Raw genomic sequence first — 21,592 nt, 5'->3', positions numbered from 1 at the left:
ATCTTTCACCCAAAACAACTGCATAACTTATCTTAAGGCTCCCCTTAATGTAAATAGACATAATTTGAACACAATTCTAAAAAATTACAGCTTATTTTAAATTGATCAACTTAGGTCAGAATGGCTTTGATCAAATAACTTTGTGATGAAACAGGATTTTTTTTAGTTCAGTGAGACGAGCGGCAGACAGAAGAAATGTTGTGAAAAATTTGTGACATTTTGTGTTTTTTGTTAGAATTACCGTCACATTCAATCACCTGCTGCGTTCAAACCAGGCTGCTTATAAAACTGAATAAATGTAATGGATTCTGTATCTGTAACCTGTTTTTCACTTACACAACCATGTAATGTGCAATGCAATTAATGACAGCGTATTAACTACTGTAAGTCAACACAGCCCGTAGACTCTCAAACCGGTGTAACGTTAACTAAATAAAACTGTAACGTTACCAACATTAAAACTGTAACCTGTTTGCGGCCAACGGTAACAATAAACGTGGCCGCGCGCAGCTGATACTACGTGGTTATAGGTAACGCAGGGAGGGAATAACAGCGAGCTCGTCAGACGTTTCCTAAAAATAAACATTGTTCACGAGTTCCGCACCTCGAGTTCGAGTCTGAGTTTGAGTCTCAAAGTCGAGTCCCCATCTCTCGCGGACGACACCTGCTACTACTGTTACTACTACTTCTTCTTCTTGCTGTACATATTCAACATAGTGATGAAACGCACTCTGTAGAGCAGTTTGTCCGTTTGGGCTACTGTAGAAACATGGCGGCGCAACATGGCGACGTCCATGTAAGAAGACCCGCGGTGTCTGTTGATACAAATGTCTCATTCTAAGGAAATAAAAACATTACGGTTCATATTGTGAGGTCTTTATACATCACTGAAAACATAGTTAGGTATATTATATATTGCATTTCTGTCAACAGATCCTCCTTAATATTACACACTGGACTTTTAAGACCTCTTTTTTCGTTTCCGCTGCACAAAGCAAAATTTATCCGGTCATCTTTTTTTTGTCTGTGCAACCGATTGCCGGTCGTCTTTTGCATCGGACATGCGCAAATGAACCTGCGTGACATCGATGTGACGTCGTGTGATAATTCCCCTATAAAAGCACTAGTTTGTCAAATGAGAGAGCTGGGCCTCTTTTTAAATGTTTGGCCCCTGGCCCCCCCTCAGAGAGCCCGAGCACGCCGCTGTCAGACAGTCCAGAGTCCTCTGCAGGCGGCTGTCAGGTCTGTGCACTGATTGGTTGGTCTGTTGTTCTGAATCCTGACTGTATCACACACACACTTCACATCCATTTTGTGTGCTGAACTCACACTGAGCCTCTCTGGCACAGTTGCCATGGTGAATTTCTGACCAGCCAATCAAAGCTTGGTCTGCAGCGTCTGTGCAAACATGTCGCGCATGCTATATATAAAGACACACGCTACATAAACACACAGATATTGCATTTCTGCAGAGATACTTGTAACAACACACATCTCTCTCCTTCCTCTCTATAAACTCGCCTTCGTGTTATTGCCATGGAAACTCAGCTGAGATGGCAGGACTGCAGCAGCAATGAGGGGAACAGGTGGAGAATAAGGGCGAATGAGGAAAGGCAGGACAGAGGAGGTAAACTGGGGTAAAAAGAGATAGTATGAATATTATAAAAAGGATGTAATATCTTTTATTTTCAATCAACCGACCAGTTAAAGTCTGAGCCACCGTTACTACACCCCTCTTTTCACCGTCTGTATTCAGGTCATCAGACTTTCTTGCTGAATCGCCTCTTTCATCTGAAGAAAACACCCTGATGTTGTTGCACCTCTTCCGCCCACAAAGAGGGTAAACATGGGTTCAGCCTCAGTGAGCACCGCTGTGTTTCTCACTCTGTGTTCTCGCTGATCCAGCTTTAAATGACCTTATAATTAAATATCACAACAAGGCCCCATCGCTGTCATTACTGCTATTAATAGTCTGAATTGCTCCTTCCCTCTGCTCCTCCCGTGTGAGCGCCTTCATCGCAATGATTTTCTGACCTCGCAATGCAACACAGGGCCCTTATCATGTCAGCTGACATTGTGCTTTAGTGGTGCATAAACCCCATAAATTTATTGATTGAACTTGGAGTTCTGGGGCCCCAGTTGGTAATAAAATATAGTCTTTTCTTCTCAAAGTACCTCTAACAGGGTAATAGAGGTGCTATGGTAACATTTCTCTCTTTTCTCCTGCTTCTCATCTGCTTCTCTCTCTCCCAAACCTTTCCATACTTTCAGTAGTGGACAGTAATTAAGTATATATTTACTCAAGTACTTAAGTAGAAATTAGAGGTATCTGTACTTTGCTCGAGTATTTTCTTTTTATGCCACTTTCTACTTTTACTCCACTGCATCTCAGAGGCAAATATTCTACTTTTTATTTCACTACATTTATCTGACAGCTTTACAAATTAGGCTTTTTACACACAAAACATATGAAGAGTTTAAAAAATATGTCGTGTTTGTCATGGTGTTGGGTTGGTTGGGTGTGTTTTCAGTTGCTTCCTGTGTTTCTTTTCTAGTTTCTGGGTTTCACTAATGTTCCGGTCTATTTTGTGACATTGTCCCTTTTGTTTCTGTAAACTTAATGTTTCCTGTTTTAGTTTGTAGTTTAGTCTGTCTCTTGTCATGTTTCACTTCCTGTGCTTGTCCCTGATTGGCTTAGTGGTCTCACCTGTGTTAGTGTTTCTCCTGTTTCTGCTGTTTTTCAGTCAATTGTTCTCCATTGCCTCTTGTGCCTCCTGTGTTTTGTGGATTTACTTTCCGCTGGACTTTAGGATTACTCACCTGTTGTATTTTGGACTCTCTCCACATCACCTGTAAGTTTTCGTACTCTACCTGTACCGACTTCGTGTCTGCATTTGGGCCCAAACCCCCTGTTACCAGTTTTCAGCCGGCAGCTGGATGTCACAGTTTTGTTTTACTTAAACTACCCAACAGTTTATTTATAACATTTGTTGATTGACAGACATTTAATTGGGAACTATTTTGATGATTGTTTGTCATTTTTCATGTAAAAACATTTCATGGTTCACAAATGTGCAGATTTGCTGCTTTTCCTTTTCATTATTTTAATTTATTTTTTGAGGTTTAGACTGATAAAACAAGCTTTGAAGGGCAATTGTGAAAACATTTTTTACTATTTTCATATTTTTTTTACAATGGAAAATATCAGCAAATTGATCCATAATGAATGTCTGAAACAACTACAACAGTAAAATTCTGCTTTTACATTAATGCATGAGTAATATTAATCTAATGATATAAGATATACTAGTTTAACGTCACAGGGGACATTTTACATTCTGCTTTGTGTTATTAAATTTTTAATACTTAAATTTTCTTGATTATTATATTTACATACTTAAATAAGACTTTCAATGTAGTACTTTTACTTGCAACAGAGTATTTCTTTTTTTACAATGAGGCATTTGTACTTGAGTATTTTCTTTTAATGCCACTCTACTTCTACTTCACTCGCATCTCAGGGAAATATTGTACTTTTTAATGTAAAACATTTCATGGTTCCAGGTTACAAATGTGAAAATGTGCTTTTTAATTTGATTATTTTAATGTATCTTAATAATTTTGAGGTTTAGACTGACAAAACAAGCTTTGTGAAGGTGTCACTTTTGGCTCTGGACAACTGTGACAACATTTCTCACTGTTTTTAATAATGTTTTGAATTGATTTATGGAGAAAAAATATTAAATTCTGCCTTTACTTGAATGCATGAGTAATAGTAATGATATATAACAGTCAGGAAACATTTTCCATTCTGCATTGAGTACTTTTACTTTTAATCAAGTCATATTTTTTAATGCAGGACTTTTACTTATAAAAGTCGAGTGTTTTTACGGTAAGGTATTAGTACTTTTACTTAAGTAAAGACTGAGTACTTCATCCACCACACCATCCTTTCTTCTATCTCCAGATAACTAGCCAGGAGCCAGATGTGCAGAATGAGACACAAACAGAGTGAAATGGGTACAAACAGACGGACAGATTTTTAATATCAAACTTTTATTTAGTTACAGAGACACCACTGGAAAACAGAAACTTTAGGATGTCTGCAATTATCAGTACACTGTCACTGTTGTACATGTTCACAGAGTCAGTTCAAATAGAACAGTTGAGTCGATTAGTCACAAAGGTCGCTCGTCCACACTACAGTCAGCTTTCAACATAAACCTGCTGGACCACATATGACAGCATTATAGTCCAAAGCAGATCAGTACTTCCTAAAGTTTCCTCGATCCAACAGTTGTGTTGTCTGTCCGGTCTGTGAAGAAGGGCAAACGGGAGCGGACTGTGGGTTCATGTGAAGCGTAGGGTTGCAGTCACAGACAACGCGATAGTAGCTATCTTTACATGTACACATTATTTAGACACATCCCAGTTAAGGTCTTGACGTGCTGTCCTGACAAAGCACACAGTGCAAGCTTTGACTGGCATGGCAATTAGCATTCGCCTGCTAACACGTAAAGACAACACACAAAGTCAGATGGACAAATTAATTTCAGGGATTTTTCTAGCTCATGCACACTCTGAAGCCAAATCACTGGTTTTGGTTGGTTTTGCCTGTAAGAACAAACCACATCTGCAATAAAAATGCACTGTACAATGGATAAAATACAGAGTGTGAACAGTGTACATGTAAACATAGCCACTGAGAATGACCACACAGATACTGAAATCTACAAATACTCACTGAATATACGTCTCCATCAAAAGGCTTTTTGCTCTTAAATGTTTTGGGTTTTCATTTTTCTCATTTTGCTGCAGAGAACACTAACTCACCAAACGCTGGGGTTACAGTCGCAGCAAGCAAAGCAGGTCCGAGCTGTAATGAAGAGCTGTCACTGCAGCTGGTGCAAGTTTCCCTACAACTATCAGCATCAGGTCGCGAACCTAAAAAATATAACTTCACAGGACTAAAGGAGACAGCGGGGCTTTCAGGATTAACAAATGTGCATTTATACAAAGAGACATTTCTAAATGAAATCCCGGATTATGAAACAACGGTGGAAAATTACCCAGATATTCACACGACAGCAGCTTTTTTAGAACCATATATCAAAATGTTAGAAGTCTTGAACAGTACCAAACAGACGGGAGGCCTGGGGTCAACCCATTGAAACCTAGAAATGGAGTTTAAAATCTAATTACAGTAACATTTCAGGCAGGAGACTAAATAGTACATACCATTTACAGCCCCAAAATCAGTGGGCTACAGACCGAACACCGGTGTCTGTTCAGTCAGGTTGTGGATGGATGGACTTGGAGGTGGACCGGCTTCAGGCCTGGCTGAAGATGTCTCTTAGTCTATGCTAAACATTAGCATTTCACGCAGAGCTAACAACCCAAACCATCAGTCTGGGTTCCCACGTAGGATTTACTGATGAGTATAAAGATACAAATGTCTATTTACAGCAATAGAAACAGCAAACATTTTCTGTCGTTGATCATTATAAACAGCTAGTCGCTCAACTGATAATAAATCTGATAGAAAAAGAACACAAACCTAAACCTTCACCAGGAATCCAACGCGACAATGTTAAAGAATCGGTTCTGTATAATATTTTTAATCCAGTAACACGGATACAGTCTTGCTGGAGAGTCTTCCAGGACGGTCCACTGTCTTGACCATCTTAAAGAAATAAGGCGACATTGTGGGAAAGACACTACTTGTGCTTTCTTTCCAGGAGAACTGTTTGCACGTGAAACTGTCTGGAGAAGTTTCATTTTTATATTTCTCTTTGTGTTCAGAGTCAAGCGGTCAGCTTCAAGCTACAGACACACTACCAGGTTTTTAAAACGCAGGCTTTTCGCTATGTTTGCACCTGCCGTCCAGACTAAAACGGAAAATCCAAACACCTAAAACGCAGAACTTTGAAAACGCTGCTGTCCCTGTTTTTGTTTTTAGTGTGGACAGGCGAAAAGGGAGGACGATGACAGACACTGACATTTGGCTTCCTGATTGGCTCTTATTGGTCATGCAAAGCATAAACACGATGCTACCTACAGAGTTTTAGTTTTGGTGTTTTTATTAAAATATTTTGTTCTGTGTAAATAACACGTTTACTGTGCATGTCGCTGTATTTACTTTGCAACGACTCCCAGTGTGTTTTCTGCCGCCACAGTCTCTTTGTACTCGCGTGTTACTTTCAGTCCACCTCGTTGTTGGTCCATGCAAATAAATCTCTGCTGTGGTTATCTGCCATTGCTGTTCTTTGTCTGTCTCTAGTATTACTTCCTTCTTTTGCCAAATCTTCTGCAACTGCGGAGTGGACAATTGGCTTCATGTTTACACACGCATGCCCAGTGTTCGTAAACGGCCACTAGATTTTTCAGTCGTTTGTACATAGACGGCGATCAGTTCTGATACGCAGCTTAAAACGCTGGTGTGAACGGAGATCGTTTTCAGTTTAAAACTCTGTTTAACAAAAACGTATTAGTGTGGATATTAGGGTTGGTAGCCTATGACGTTACAAGCCGCGGTGGAGATTTTACAAGCACGGACCAGGTAAAGCAGAAGTGAACTCACAGGGTGCAGATGTTGGTTTCAGCTGGCTGCATCATTGACAAGCCCACAAACGGCTCACCTGCTGAGAAGAGAATTCTGAGGAAGTTGTGAAGCATACAGCTTTCACATGCCGGTATTATGTGAAAAAATTTAGATTTTTTTTGCCCAGGGGGCGGGATTTAACAATCACTATGCCTGCTTAACCATCGACCGTCTGTCAGCCTTTGCCGAAGGACGATGGCATCGTCTATTGGCCCAACCCTAGTGGATATAGCTTTAGAGGTGGTGTATTGTTGAAGTCTTGACAGAAACAGGCTAGCTGTCTTCCTCTGCTTCCAGTCTTTATGCTAAGCTAGGCTAACCACGATCTGATTCCAGCTTAACGCACAGATATGAGACTGATATCAATCTCTTCATATTACTCCTTGGACAGAAAGCAAATATGTGTCGTTCCCCAAATGTTGAATTATTCCTTAAAACAATTTTAATCTTAAAAAATGCCTTACTCCAACATTGAGCGAGCAATTACCGGACTGGTACCCAAGTCCTTCGTCTGCTGAGAAAACTAAACAGCTTCCTGCTCTATCAGTCGGTTGCAGGAGCTTACGAAACCTACAGCGAAGCTGATCGGACCTGTCTGCTGTGAGGCAACAGCGGTGAATCACAGAAAGTCGTAGAAAATGAACTGAATTTCAGCAGTTGGTTTCCCGGCTGACTTGCAGTAGAAGTGTGTAATCATTTATCACTGCTTTCAGGATCCTCGAGCGGCAGCGGCAGAATACTACAGACTTCCAACGTCAGTGTAAGATTTCCTTCTTGGCTGGCTATAGGAGTAACTGAAAGGTATACCGACCATAAAAGTGCAGATGGTCGCCATGAAAATTATCAACACACTTGACAAGAAGATATAAAACGTTATCTTTCACATACACTAATCAAAAATATCCATATATGTATGTATATATCAAATCAATCGAGATTCAATGAAAGAAAAAGACAAAAATAACGTTAGAAATATGACATAATTCACATTCAGTCTGATACATATTTTTACAACAAACTTTCTGGTTTAATCCATGAACACGTGTTCATTGTGTAGCAGGTAGTATGTAGGCTAGCTATGTAGCTGCTAGCGTAACAAACAACAGGTATGCAAGTAAGCCAATGAGCTGCAACCTACATTTTTACTAGTTTATCACCTGTAGCATTCCCAAACGAGACTGCCTTCAACATCGACTAGTTCAACACGTTTTCTTGTCATCATTTCATATAATAGCATCGAGGGCTGAATTGAAATTTGCTTGGCTGCAAACACGTTTTGCTCGAGTGTTCCAGACTTTAGCTGAAGTTTACAATGCAGCTAGCTAACGACAATGTGCTTCAGAGATGTCTAAATATCATCGGATTTTCATAGACTATTTACTCCTGTAATAGCAAATCATACAATACAACTAGAGTTACCTGCAGATTAAAACATCTCTTTACCAGAGAGTCAGAAAGACAGAGCAAAGCGCAGAAGGAGGTTTTCCTGTGGCTATTTTTGTGGCGGTAATGATCAGGCGCAGTGACATTCTTTCAGTAAAATTATCATTCTTAGGCTCTTCCATGATCACTGATTGGGATGTTAGAGAGGTGAGCAGATTATATATTAAAGGGTCCGTGTTTGAAACATGGCACAATTCCAAAAAGTGGTGTCTACTTAAATTACAATGTACCTCCTCCTTACTCAAACCATATTTTAGCACAGATGCCTTCTGGGATATGTTCTGTGCTCCAATTCAATTCTCACAGGCCCCCTAAAATCACATCTCCTCTTCTTTCATGTAAGCTGAGCTTCTCGTTATCTTCATTCATAACACATCTGTTAGCGAAACCATGATTTTAAATTCACCAATGCAGAAATTAAGGGACAGTGTCACTCCTTAATCGGAATACTTTTAAAAACATAAGCTATGAATATAAACATTCTTTGATATTTCTCTGCCAATCCTCTGTTGATTGTACACATTTCTTAATTAGCTATAATCCAAAAGTTTTCAATTGCAAAAAGACAATTCTCATATCTCACATTCACCATATCAAGGCAAGGCTCAGCAAATGTTTATCTTTTCCATCAAAACATAATAAGAGGTTTAAATATAAATACAGTGGGGAGAACAAGTATTTGATACACTGCTGATTTTGCAGGTTTTCCTACTTACAAAGAATGTAGAGGTCTGTAATTTTGAAGTAATTTGTATCACAAAAATCCAGAAAATCACATTGTGAGATTTTTAAATAATTCATTTGCATTTTATTGCATGACATAAGTATTTGATCACCGACCAACCAGTAAGAATTCCGGCTCTCGCAGACATGTTAGTTCTTCTTTAAGAAGCCGTCCTCTTCTCCACTCATTACCTGTATTAACTGCACCTGTTTGAACTCGTTACCTGTATAAAAGACACCTGTCCACACACTCAATCAAACAGACTCCAACCTCTCCACAATGGGCAAGACCAGAGAGCTGTGTAAGGACATCAGGGATATAATTGTAGACCTGCACAAGGCTGGGATGGGCTACAGGACAATAGGCAAGCAGCTTGGTGAGAAGGCAACAACTGTTGGCGCAATGGTCAATCTCCCTCGGTCTGGGGCTCCATGCAAGATCTCATCTCGTGGGGCATCAATGATCATGAGGAAGGTGAGGGATCAGCCCAGAACTACACGGCAGGACCTGGTCAATGACCTGAAGAGAGCTGGGACCACAGTTTCAAAGAAAACCATTAGTAACACACTACGGCGTCATGGATTAAAATCCTGCAGCACACGCAAGGTCCCTGCTCAAGCCAGCGCATGTCTAGGCCCGTCTGAAGTTTGCCAATGACCATCTGGATGATCCAGAGGAGGAACGGGAGAAGGTCCTGTGGTCTGATGAGACACAAATAGAGCTTTATGGTCTAAACTCCACTCGCCGTGTTTGGAGGAAGAAGGATGAGTACAACCCCAAGTACACCATCCCAACCGTCAAGCATGGAGGTGGAAAGATCATTCTTTGGGGATGCTTTTCTGCAAAGGGACAGGACGACTGCACCGTATTGAGGGGAGGATGGATGGGGCCATGTATCGCGAGATCTTGGCCAACAACCTCCTTCCCTTAGTAAGAGCATTGAAGATGGGTCGTGGCTGGGTCTTCCAGCATGACAACAACCCCAAACACACAGCCAGGGCAACTAAGGAGCGGCTCCGTAAGAAGCATCTCAAGGTCCTGGAGTGGCCTAGCCAGTCTCCAGACCTGAACCCAATAGAAAATCTTTGGAGGGAGCTGAAAGTCCGTATTGCCCAGCGACAGCCCCGAAACCTGAAGGATCTGGAGAAGATCTGTATGGAGGAGTGGGCCAAAATCCCTGCTGCAGTGTGTGCAAACCTGGTCAAGAACTACATGAAACGTATGATCTCTGTAACTGCAAACAAAGGTTTCTGTACCAAATATTAAGTTCTGCTTTTCTGATGTATCAAATACTTATGTCATGCAATAAAATGCAAATGAATTATTTACAAATCATACAATGTGATTTTCTGGATTTTTGTTTTAGATTCCGTCTCTCACAGTTGAAGTGTACCTATGATAAAAATTACGGACCTCTACATGCTTTGTAAGTAGGAAAACTTCAGCAGTGTATCAAATACTTGTTCTCCCCACTGTATCTGGAAAAGTAAATCATGTGTTGGAGGCCTAAATGTGCTCGAAAACACACAAAACTTTGCAAGCATGTCATATCTGGCGAAAACGCGTGTCAAATTGGTCTTGCGCACATGTTTGACCTAGATGCACAAAAATTTTACCAAATCATCCCAAAAATACACGAAGAGCCTGTTGAAGCCATTTTTAATTGAAAGTGCAATTTTAGTGCATTATTTATCATTTACAGGCTCCGTACTTTAACAAACTCCTCCTACGTAGTTAATCCAGTCGACACTGGTGATGAAAAGTTGTGCTGTGAGTTTTCATCGAAGGCCGTGGCGTCAAACATCAATGTTTCACCATGAAACAGGAAGTTCTAATTTCAGTGTACATGCACAGATCTGTAACAAACTTGCTTGATAAGACTCCCGCCCTGAACACATCTACATACCAATCTCTGTGTGACAATCATTTGATTTACATGAAAACGGTATGGTCCACACTTGACGTACTGGGGCATAACGTATAAGTGTTATCAAAGTCCTTTTAGGCAAGTCGTGCCACTCGGCAGCCATCTTGGCAACGCTTCCGGGCAGCTATTTCGGACTAACAAGACCAGGCTCCTATCTGAATAAATGGGGAGAGAGCCAGAACTGCACTTTCACAGGTCACCGGGACATAAAAACTACATGAATAGAATCAGCAGCTGGAGGGGCGGGATAACCGCCATCTTTGCCGTTATACTTAACGTACAATTTTCAAACTATGATATTCAGTTTAAAATACTTCTTTAGATATTTGTAATATTTGAAATTATACTCCACTGACATGTCTTTTACATCAAACATTTCTCTAACATTTATTAAAACCACATTCCTTAACATCTATCATATTAAAATATACTTCTCTGTCTCCAAGACATACACAGGGATAAAACATTTGTGTATGAGATATTTATCTTATTAAAAGGACTGTCTTACTGTATCACAGTATTCATGTTAAATGTGCTGGAAACAAAATGTACGCACAGATTTGTATGCAAAAATAATGATTTTTTATGGGAATATTATAGAATTATTATATTTATTACATTCCTCATGATTGTGTTACAATTATAACACAACTGTATCCTGCAATTTCCGTGTGTTTGTCATAAGAATAAATTTGCAAATGGTTTGGGTAGGTAAAGCAGCTTTGGTTAACAGGTGGGTTATGCGTAGACAATTAAAACACCTGTCCATGGCACTTTATCTATTTTCCTTAGCTAGTTTGTCTGAACGTAAAGAATACAGACACTGGCATGCAGAGAGCGTTTTGGCCAGAAATGTTTGTTTTAGTCATTTTGTAGTGATCCGACTCCAGGAATTAACATTAATTAGCAACAGCTGACTAAATTTGATTGATGATTGTTTTTATGGCTGTCAAAATCAACTGTCTTATAATAAAGTAATTATTTCACTTCACAGAACTTGTTATGAAATCGTTGAAAATGTGTTCTATAGCTTAATTAATTGTTCAGCTCTAGCTGCTCTCTTGACTAACATTCAGCACTGGTCCAGCAAACATTTTTGTTGATACGATACTTTTCAAAGGTTTTAGGCAGGTGTGGAAAAAAATACTGTAAGAATTTAAGTAAGTTATGTAAATAATGCTTTCAAATATAGTCATGTTAACAAAATAAAAAGTTAGTGAGCAGAAGAAAAATCAAATCAATGTTTGACCACCCGTTGCCTTCAAAACAGCATCAATTCTCCAATTCACACTTGTACAAAGTCAGGGATTTTGTAGGCATATCGTCAGGGGTATTATTAAACAATTATACCAAACAGGTGCTACACCTACAGGTGAAACACGATCAATAAGTGCAACAGAAACAGCTGTGTAGGAGGAAAACAACTGGAAGGGGAACAGCCAAACTCAGCTACCAAGGTAAAGCTGCTGAAGACAGTTTACTGTCAAAAGTCATTCACCACCGTGAGATTGAGCACAGCAACAAGATAGTAAGTAATACTGCATCAGCAAGGTCTCTCCCAGGAAGACATTTCAAACCAGACAAGGGTTTCCAGGTGTGCTGTTTAAGCTTTTTTGAAGAAGCACAAAGAAACAGACAATGCTGAGGACTGCAAACGCAGTGGTCGGCAACAGACACTTCCTGCAGCAGATGAAAGAAACATCATGCTTACTTCCCTTCACAATCTGAAGTCCAGCAATGCCTTCAGCTCAGAGCTACAAAAAAACAGTGGGAGCCTGATACACCATTTTACTGACTGGAAATGTCTAGTCAGAAAAAGCCTACATGAAAGACTTGCCACCAAATAGCCTACGACATGGAGACAAGGCCACGAAATTCAACTATAGAAACACCGGAACTGGGGTGCAGAAAAATGGCAGCAGGTGCTCTGGACTGATGAGTCAAAATTTGAAATATTAGGCTGCAGCAGAGGTTGTACGCCAAAGGGCAGGAGACCGGGATAAGAATGAGTGTCTGCAGGCAGAAGGGAACCACGATGGAGGTTCCTTGCAAGTTTAAAGCTGCATTTTCTGCAAATGGAGTTAGGAATGTGGTCAGAAAGAAGGGTCTCCTCAATGCTGCAATCTGATTGGCCCCCCATTTATTCTGCAGCATGACAACGACCCCAAACATACAGCGAAGTCAATAAGAACTACCTTCGGCGTAAAGAAGAACAAGGAGTCCTGGAAGTGATGGTATGGCCCCACACAGATCTCAACATCATCAAGTCTGTCATGATGAGAGAGAAGCAAGTGAGGCTGCCTGAATCCACAGAACTACTGTTTGGAGTTCTCCAAGATGTTTGGGCCAACCTACCTGCAGAGTTCCTTCAAAAACTATGCGCAAGTTTATCTAGAAGAACTGACGCTGAGGCAAAGGGTTGTCACACTATTGATTTGATTTAGATTTAAAACTCGTGGAAGAAGGTGAGAGCCAATCGAAAGCAGAGAAGGGCCGCTGGATTTATACTCATATAGTGACTGGATGCCGAAACCTATGGCGTCGGCAACGCACGTACTCTCGCATTTATACTTGTGTGTTAGTGTCTGTGTTGCTCTACAGTTAAACTGCCAAAACACTAGTTGGTTTCTAGTTTCCACTGTTTGACTTCCTGGTTTAGCCCTCCGCTAACTTGCGCTGAAATAATAATTGTGCGGCTCTTCTAGCCTTTCCAAATGTAATCGTCTGAATGGATCAAATCCTGATTTCGCATCAGGTTGTGATGCTTAAAAGAAAATATCCACCATTTCACAGCGGCTTGTAAAACTGGCTTCAAAGCATGGAGCACTTCCTGTGAGCTTGGAGGAAATCCGATGCTACCAAGTCGACCAATCACAGTTCAACATTCAACTTTTACCTGTAGCTGTTCCTGTTTACAATCATTTACATAACTATCGAAGTGTATAGGAAATGACAGAAGGTTAGAGTAAACTGTTATGGCGCTGAAAGTGCACCTAAATTTTGTGGCGGTGTAAAAGTTAGTCTGAAACCCTGTTCAGCATTTTGTTTTCCAGACCTCACTAAAATTGTATAGATCGAAGTATGTAGCCAAGTAATTCTTAGTCTGGACTAGTACAATAAGATTGCCCTTAGCATACATAAACCTTCTACACACACAAAAAAAGGAAAAAAACAATATCAAAATATTGTCTCCATGACTCAAAACATAGCTGTTAGCTTTTCATGACGTCAGCAAATTCAGTGTTCATTACAGTGTTTACAGGTAATTCGTGGATCTTACCATCTACAGCTTGTATACCTCTCGAAACGTTCACACCTGCTACTTACTTTCTGTTCTCTCCAAACTTCCAGCTAAATTTAATACTAACACAAGCAAAAATAGAATATAGCATAGAATATACCATTATAAACCACAAGAATGGGCACAGAAACCGTCTGCCTTCAACAGTTTTCATCAAACATATCAATGTTTTTGTTGACCAGTTGCTTGCAAGCTCTACGTCTTATTCAATTCATTCATTCATTCTTTAGAAAAGAAAATGAGTCACACCAACACATGTAAGGGAAATGAGTAGCAATTAAAGTCTCTGAATCTGTCACACTCAACCATATATCTTGATTTATCGGCTTGTTTAACTAAAATACTCCCTATAATAAATGTTGAGAGGATTACAATACACATTCTGTCCACTCAGCTATTGTGCACTCCATTAAAAACGTATTAAAAACACATTAGTAGCTCTTTACAACGCCATTAGCAGCAGCAGCATCATCTCCAGCAACAATATCATGGCCCTGCACCTACAAACTCAATTAGCAAAGAGACCAGAAGTGGGAGTTTGCAGAAATTATATAGATATGTACACAGCTATAAATATTCACTGTGTTCTGTAATCTGTCCTCAAGATGTAGTAATTGTGCTTCCTTTAATTCTACATAATCCAAACATGAGGATCTTTGTGTTCCCAGGCAGATTCCCATCAATATACACTGACTGCTCAGTCATTACAGTCCTGCAGTAACACGGTATATCTATGTGGCTAGCCCACAGCCACACGACTTTTCTTTGGTGGCACTTGGGCACTAAGTTAAACAAAGAATGTAAACACTAGTCTAAGAAAAAATGATCAGACATTTCTGTTGAATAGTCCAAATGGAAACTGTCCTCACCAGTAAAAAACAACTAAATAGGCAGTTTGAGCCGCACGTTATTACGACCCATTTTTGAGTTTGTGGCCGTACAATGTTAGCAAAGGAGGAAGTCAGGTGACGTATTATAAATAGGTAGAAACGCCTTAGTGCTAGTGTCCACCAAAGCGTTTTTTGCCAACTGAAAACGGCAGCTGCTCTTTTGATGACTCCTAGCTGGGAGCGCTAGGGTGCGCTTTGGAGGCACGGGGGGAGGTTGCTATGATACATCTGTGGAAGTGATGTATTGCAAGTAGGCCACCTCATTTTACTGGATACAAAAATGTCACCATAAAGTAGAGTACCTGCTCTGGCCCTTGCTGTGCATGGAGAGAAGGTTGAACCATGTAGATTGAGGGGTCAGACACGGGTTCATGAGATTTTGTGGAAGAGGAAACACCTTGGCGAGCACCATCTTTTGGTTCAAGTGCTGAGAATGCTCTGTGGTGTGTTTGTCCCGGCCCTCCTCCACTGTGATTGGACGGCTGAGTAAAAAGTGACGGTGACGAGCGCTGCATTTTCCCCAAAGTTGAACAATTGGGACAACAAATGGGAGCGCCAATATTCGGCGCTCCCATTGCACTGAATTGAAAAAAGACTCTGGCCTCAGGAAAATAAAGCTTTGGTGGACACAGGCCCATAAGGAGGTAGGATTGGGTAAAACGCCGGACTTTCACTCAGGAGAACGTCATAGCAAGTTAATGTGGAGTTATTTAGAGTTTTAAGTTGAACTTAGGTAATGTATTTACTTTAACTCAAACCACAACGTTTCCCTAAACCTACACAAGTACTTGCCTAAACCTAACCAGACTGCGACCCCTTCACAACGTTAAGTACGTGCTTAATGTTGTGCGACTAAGGTCACATGACTGACGTAACGTAGTTAACACTCATGTGTTGTTTTAGTAGGGATGGCCAAACGCCACCTGTAGTGGTGCTAATTCAGGAAACGTTATGTGTCGTTTTGGGAGGCATGGATAAAACGACCTATGTTGTCGTTAAGGCTGGAGGACTTGTTGTTCAAATGGTGTGTTGTGTCTGGTAATCAGTAAACAGAACATTTAAAAAGTAAAAAATTAGATTTTTTTTTCTCCAACATCCATGGAGAATGGAAATGTCAGAATGTTTTATACTTTATGAATTCAACCACACATGCAAAACACCAAAGCAAAGTTAGTGAGGAATATTACGCTACAAGTGAGTAATTGGGCCACTGTTAGGGGGAGAATAAATTAGTGAGGAAAAAGTCATGTTATAAGAATAATGTTATTAGTGTACATGCAAAAAGTAATAAGACAATTCAGTTGTAATTTCATAAAAGAATGTTTAACACTCAAAAAAAGGCATAGTTTTATCATATTTTTATATTAATATTGTAATAAACAGAAGAGCAGCCTGTTGGCCTATACGGCGAACCGAGTGTTGGTGAGGATCTAAAGTTCTACAGTCACGTCTAAAATGTATGTGGACGATGCTAAAACATTGAAAAAATGTACAGTGTTTCTCGAAATGCTGACTTTTTTCATATTACTACTTTTGTCTTGTAATGGTATGACAGTTTCTCAAAATTATGAACTTCTTGTAATATTATGACTTCCTTGTACAATAATAACTTAATTCTTGTCAATTATCAAATTCTTCATAGAAATTACACTTTTCTCTTAAAAAATTTTACTAAATTCTTGTAAAATACATTATTATTTCTCCTCAAAATTATAACTTTCTTCTAATGTGACTTTGTTTTTACAAACTTCAGGTATTGTCATGACTTTGTTGTAAAGGTACGATTGTATTCTTGTAATATTGTACTTTCTTGTTTAATTACATTTTATTATTATTTTGCCTTTTATTTTGTAAAATCAGGACTATCCTCATCAAATAATGACCAATACAACTTTATCGCATAACATTGCAACAAATATCACAACTTCATCCACAGAATATTAGAGTCCTTTTGTCCTAACAGTTGCCCTAAAACTCAAGCGTAATTGCACCCATACAGTAATGCTGATGAGTTGATAAAATTAACCAAACAAAGAAAATAAAATGCATAACTTCCTTCAGTCTTTGGACTTGTGTGTGGTCTGTTTGTTCAGATGATTCACATGCTGTGCCGGTGTATAGTACAGCTACTACATAGTAAGGATAATTCATATACTGCACATCATTAAAACACAGCATGTAAAAAATAGAGCGCTTGTTTTACTATATTTAAACACAATGTATGCACCATGATATTGATATTGTTCATCCAACACAAACACAATACCACCATGAACTAAGAGATACTGTTATTGCCCAAAAGGGACTCATAAGCCCAGACACAATTAAGAGTGTGGGTTTAATTTCCACTGTGGCCACCCACAGTCGTTATGTACAAACACAGCACAGTTATGGGCTTTGAATGCAAATTTCCATCTAATGACATGTGATTACTAGCAAAGTTTATATATCAATATTCTTAACCTGCATTTGACAACAGGATGAAAGCTGAGAATATACTGTATGTATAAATGTTGTGATAAGAATGTTTTTTTGTTTTTTTTCCCCATTTGCAGCTGACCTGGGAGTCAGAGGAAAGGGGGCAGAGTCATTAGGCTGAATCCATCCTTGCTGGCAGGGAGCTATGGGACAGATCGAGGACGCTGGAGTCTCTCCTTCTGAGTGAGTCAAAGGGACCGCAGCTTATTTAGTTCATTATGGGCCTATGAAGCAAGTGCACTCAATATATTACATTTACAAAAAACTGACTGGTGTACCCAGCAATCCGAGATTAAAAAAAGAAGAAAAAAATCTTTGATCAAACTCACCCCTCATATGGTGGCCCTTCACTATAGTCCTTTTTTATTGGCCGGTTGGACATCGGGGGCAGGGCTAATTGTGTTTGTACTCTGTGTGGCTTGTGACCCAAAGGTTGATCATGAACCTATTGCAAATAGGTTTTAATTAAGCGTACAGTACGTTTCATAGTAAGACACAACTTTTATCCAGTTGGGTACTAAACCATCAGGGACACAATTGGCCATTTATTGTAACCTAACTGGCCAGGTGAGAGGTTGTGTATGGGACTAACACATTTTTGGCCATCCCTTTATTGGCCGACCCTCAGTGATGGATTGATTTAACCAAATTTCCAAAGTCCTGTATGGCACATGCAGCATCTCCATTGAAATTTGTACTGGTCAAGTAGGACACATGAACTTAACACTAAATGTGTCATTCTTTATAGGCGAACCCTAGAGAAGGTGGCGGAGTGTGAGTCAGGATAGGCCGGGGTAAGGTAGGCGGGGGGGTTGGGCTGGGACGGCCAAACATCCCCTGTAACTGCCTGTTGGGGTGGTTAGGGTGGATGGGGTTTTCTTGAAAACTTCGAAGGTTTTCGTGAAAACGGTTGGTGCTTTCATTGTCGAGGCGGTTGCTGTCGTCACAGGGGCGGTGGTTGTTATGGAGGTCGGGGGTGGGCCCTCGATCCGGGACGTGGGCCATGTGGGAGCCACTCTTCCTCCTCAGGGTCGACTCACGACTTGACGAGGCAACCGACTGGCAGTCTGAGCCGCCGTCGCTGCTGGTGGCCGTTCCCTCCACCGGGGTCACCCTGATGGTGGTGATGGTCTGAGGGTGGGGGTGGAAGGGAGGAGCAAAGGTGGCAGTGGGGGTATACTGCATGTTGGAGTTAGTAGAGTTGGGGTTGAAGTTAAAGTGAGTATTATTAAAATTAGGATTATTGGGATTGTTGGGGTTGAAACTGGGGTGCTGCATGTTATTGGGATTGTTGGGGTTAAAATTGTGGGACTGAATGTTGTTGGGATTGTTGGGGTTAAAATTGTGGGACTGAATGTTGTTGGGATTGTTGGGGTTAAAATTGTGGGACTGCATGTTGTTAGGATTATTGGGATTGTTGGGGTTAAAATTGTGGGACTGGATGTTGTTGGGATTATTTGGATGTAAGGGATGTAAAGGCTGTACAACATGTGGGTGGTTTGAGTATACACTTCCTCCTCCCCCTCCCATTCCTCCATCTCCTCCCCCTTCGCTCTCCGATTCAGTCCCTGTCACGCTCCTCCGCCCATCCACTGACCCTCCATCCCGTAGCGAATCACAGCTGTCTGTGTGTCTGTTCAGGTCATTGAGGGTGAAAGCAGACTGTCGGAGCGAAGCTCGTTGGTCTGGTGGTTTCCATCGCCAGGAGCCACTTCCGTCTGTGCTTGGAGGTCTTACCACTGGTTTGTTTGATCTGGACTCTGGGTGAGCTTCAACACGGACTATACTGCCAGATCTTTCCAGACCTCCTAAAAGAACAAGGCAAATGAATCACTCAGTAATTATCTTGCACTACTAAGAATCAGAATCATCATTTTGCGTTTCCTATAAATGCAAAGGTGCCTATAATGCTGGGACTGCCACATTGAGGTCTTCAAGAAAATCAAAAACCTCATCAATGCTTGGTTTTTTCTATATAACTATATACAGTGTACTGTTTAGCATGGATGATTATTACTGTCGCACAAAGCGCTTACGCTGTGCACAAGCGAAGATGATGTGATTTGATGCCGCTGATCGCAAAAGTGGAGGAAGAGAAAGAAAATGGTGAGGGACGAAGAAGAGACAGGCCAGAGAAAAAGACGTCCAAAGTTTGGGATTATTTTCTAGCTAAAAGAAAACCACAGCTCTGTTCAGGGTGTCTACTATAAAACAGAAGCAGCCTACCACAACAGTACGACAGCAACGCTTCAGGGTAGCAAAGGTAAGGCACAATTCTTAGCTGTATAAACGTGCATTTGTTACTGTTCAACTGGTTAGCCTGTGAGTTGGGTTGTACCATGATATGACCGTGATGAGTTACACATCAGGGTACCAAGCAAAAGTAAATCTTACGTGCTTACCCAATGAATCGATGGAATAATCTGTAGAATACTCGATTACTAAAATAATCGATAGATGCAGCCCTAATTAGGTCCCACTCCTTGCTATTCTTCATCCTGTCGAGACCTTATTTAGTCTTGTGTAGAACTAAGCTAGCCCCTTTCCAAACTTCTAGTATATGTGTAAAGCCTAAGTAAATGCTCCAAGGTGTATAACAGTGAGGGAGACGCAGGACGGACATTGATATCCATCACTTGTCTGATTCTGGGAAAGTGTGTTTCCCTGAACTTTTCTTTTCAAGGATGGTAAAACTCTGTTTTTGTTAGTGCCAAGAAGTCCCATGAAAAGAGAAAAATCAGCAATTGCCAGTCCATCTCTCAATACTTTGTGATTTCCTTACTTCCCCTAACAAATATAGTTTAATAGAAGTCTCAGTAAAACTAGTTTTTAGCAAATGTTAATCAAACAGGAGGAAATAGTACATTTATTGGGGACTATTTTCCGCTGTAGATTAAAGGTTATGTGTGTAGGTTTTAGTGGCCTCTAGTGGTGAGGGTTGTGAATTGCAACTAACAGCTCAGTCACCGCTCCTCCTCCTTGTATGTATTTAACGTAGTGCCGAAATGTGCTCTGTAGAGCAGCTTGGGCTACTGTAGAAACAAGGCGGCGCAACATGTAAGAGGACCCGCAGTGTATGTAGATAGAAATGTCTCATTCTAAGGTAATAAAATCACAATGGTTCATTATGTAAGGTCTTTACACACCACTGAACACATAGTTATAGATATTATATTGCATTTCTGTCAATAAATCCTAAATATTACACACTAGACATTTGCTGCTCTAGAGAGCATTTGGGGCAAAAGTCAAAATAAACTATGGTATTTATGTTTGTGGTAATTAAAGAAGATGTATTAATAGTTTTTGGACAATAATGGAGCTCGAAGGCACAGAGGAATGAGATATATTAGGCTTTGGACACCCACACACAATATTGGTTAGTAGATACATTCATTGATAATGTTGGTCTTTTTGTCTTTTGAGATTTATGGAAGATTTTTTATACCAGCTCTGTAAAAACTGAGATCCTCCTCCTACCTGTGAATATTTCTTTTTCCTGTTAAAAGGAGAGAAATATGTTGACCTGTTCTGCTCATTCCTTCCACTATACTGGATCACTGCCATAAAATGTTATCTCCATGCCACTGGTTGAGCTGCCCTCTTCCTTTTTGTGTCATAATGTAGAGGGTAGAGGGCTGTTAAGACGGCCAGTCTTCTCTGTGGATGGCTCATATGTTCATGGTAATTAGACTAATGATTTATGTAGTAATGATTCATCTTATATGTAGTGCATTTAAATTGAAGTGCTTATGTTTTACCACACACCAGAAATATATATGACTCTAGCAGTACAGACCTCCTCCTCCCACTGCTCCGGTGGTGGAGGCGGGTGGTGATGGGTCCTGGTCCGTCAGTGCTCGGTACCGAATGGATCCGGTGCAGCTGACAGTGCTGCCACCATCCTCTGAACGAGCTGAGTGAAGCAGACCCTGCTGTTTGGATAAGGCTATCACCTGAAATAGGGGGATGAGCGAAATATGAGCTATTACAAAATTTGCTGCTGAGATACTTACACATCATCTGCTCTTCTCGTAGGTGGAGTGCTACTTTTACAACTGGGAGCCTTTTAACAAAAAGGCTATGAAGGGCCGCTGTCCGCAAAGCATACAGTATTGAAATTATACAATTTTATGGTGACTAAAATAAATTCCTGATCATGTTACAAAGTGCTAGTGGTCACGTTTGAGCATAACAGGCTTATTTTTCTGTCTTTTCAAATATTTTT

The 21,592-nt window shown here is 40.4% G+C and overlaps 1 protein-coding gene and 1 long non-coding RNA gene across 7 annotated transcripts in view; one reads left to right on the top strand and one right to left on the bottom strand.

Annotated features, from left to right (window-relative positions):
• Positions 1-2,670: 2,670 nt before the first annotated feature.
• Positions 2,671-21,592, top strand: part of LOC123972241 — a 40,103-nt gene continuing 21,181 nt past the window's right edge. Inside the window, exons 1-4 of one of the 2 annotated variants that reach the window (XR_006825388.1) lie at positions 2,671-2,852; positions 17,442-17,547; positions 19,006-19,627; positions 21,403-21,533. This is a non-coding gene — a long non-coding RNA (uncharacterized LOC123972241). Of the gene's footprint in view, positions 2,853-17,441; positions 17,548-19,005; positions 19,628-21,402; positions 21,534-21,592 lie in introns of those variants that run through there. The other variant, XR_006825389.1, reaches the window with a different exon arrangement.
• Positions 17,206-21,592, bottom strand: part of plppr4a (phospholipid phosphatase related 4a) — a 39,069-nt gene continuing 34,682 nt past the window's right edge. For 2 of the 5 annotated variants that reach the window (XM_046051576.1, XM_046051577.1), the window contains exon 11: positions 17,206-19,172. In XM_046051576.1, the coding sequence (XP_045907532.1) occupies positions 18,100-19,172 (1,073 nt within the window). In that variant the 3' untranslated portion in view covers positions 17,206-18,099. The remainder of the gene's footprint in view (positions 19,173-21,592) is intronic. The other 3 variants (XM_046051578.1, XM_046051579.1, XM_046051580.1) reach the window with 3 other exon arrangements.

Source organism: Micropterus dolomieu, linkage group LG06 (genome assembly GCF_021292245.1).
Source record: "Micropterus dolomieu isolate WLL.071019.BEF.003 ecotype Adirondacks linkage group LG06, ASM2129224v1, whole genome shotgun sequence".
In the NCBI taxonomy this organism is placed as follows: Eukaryota; Metazoa; Chordata; class Actinopteri; order Centrarchiformes; family Centrarchidae; genus Micropterus; species Micropterus dolomieu.
The sequence above is the reverse complement of the archived record's forward strand: the minus strand, read 5'-3'. Positions and strand labels throughout refer to the sequence as shown.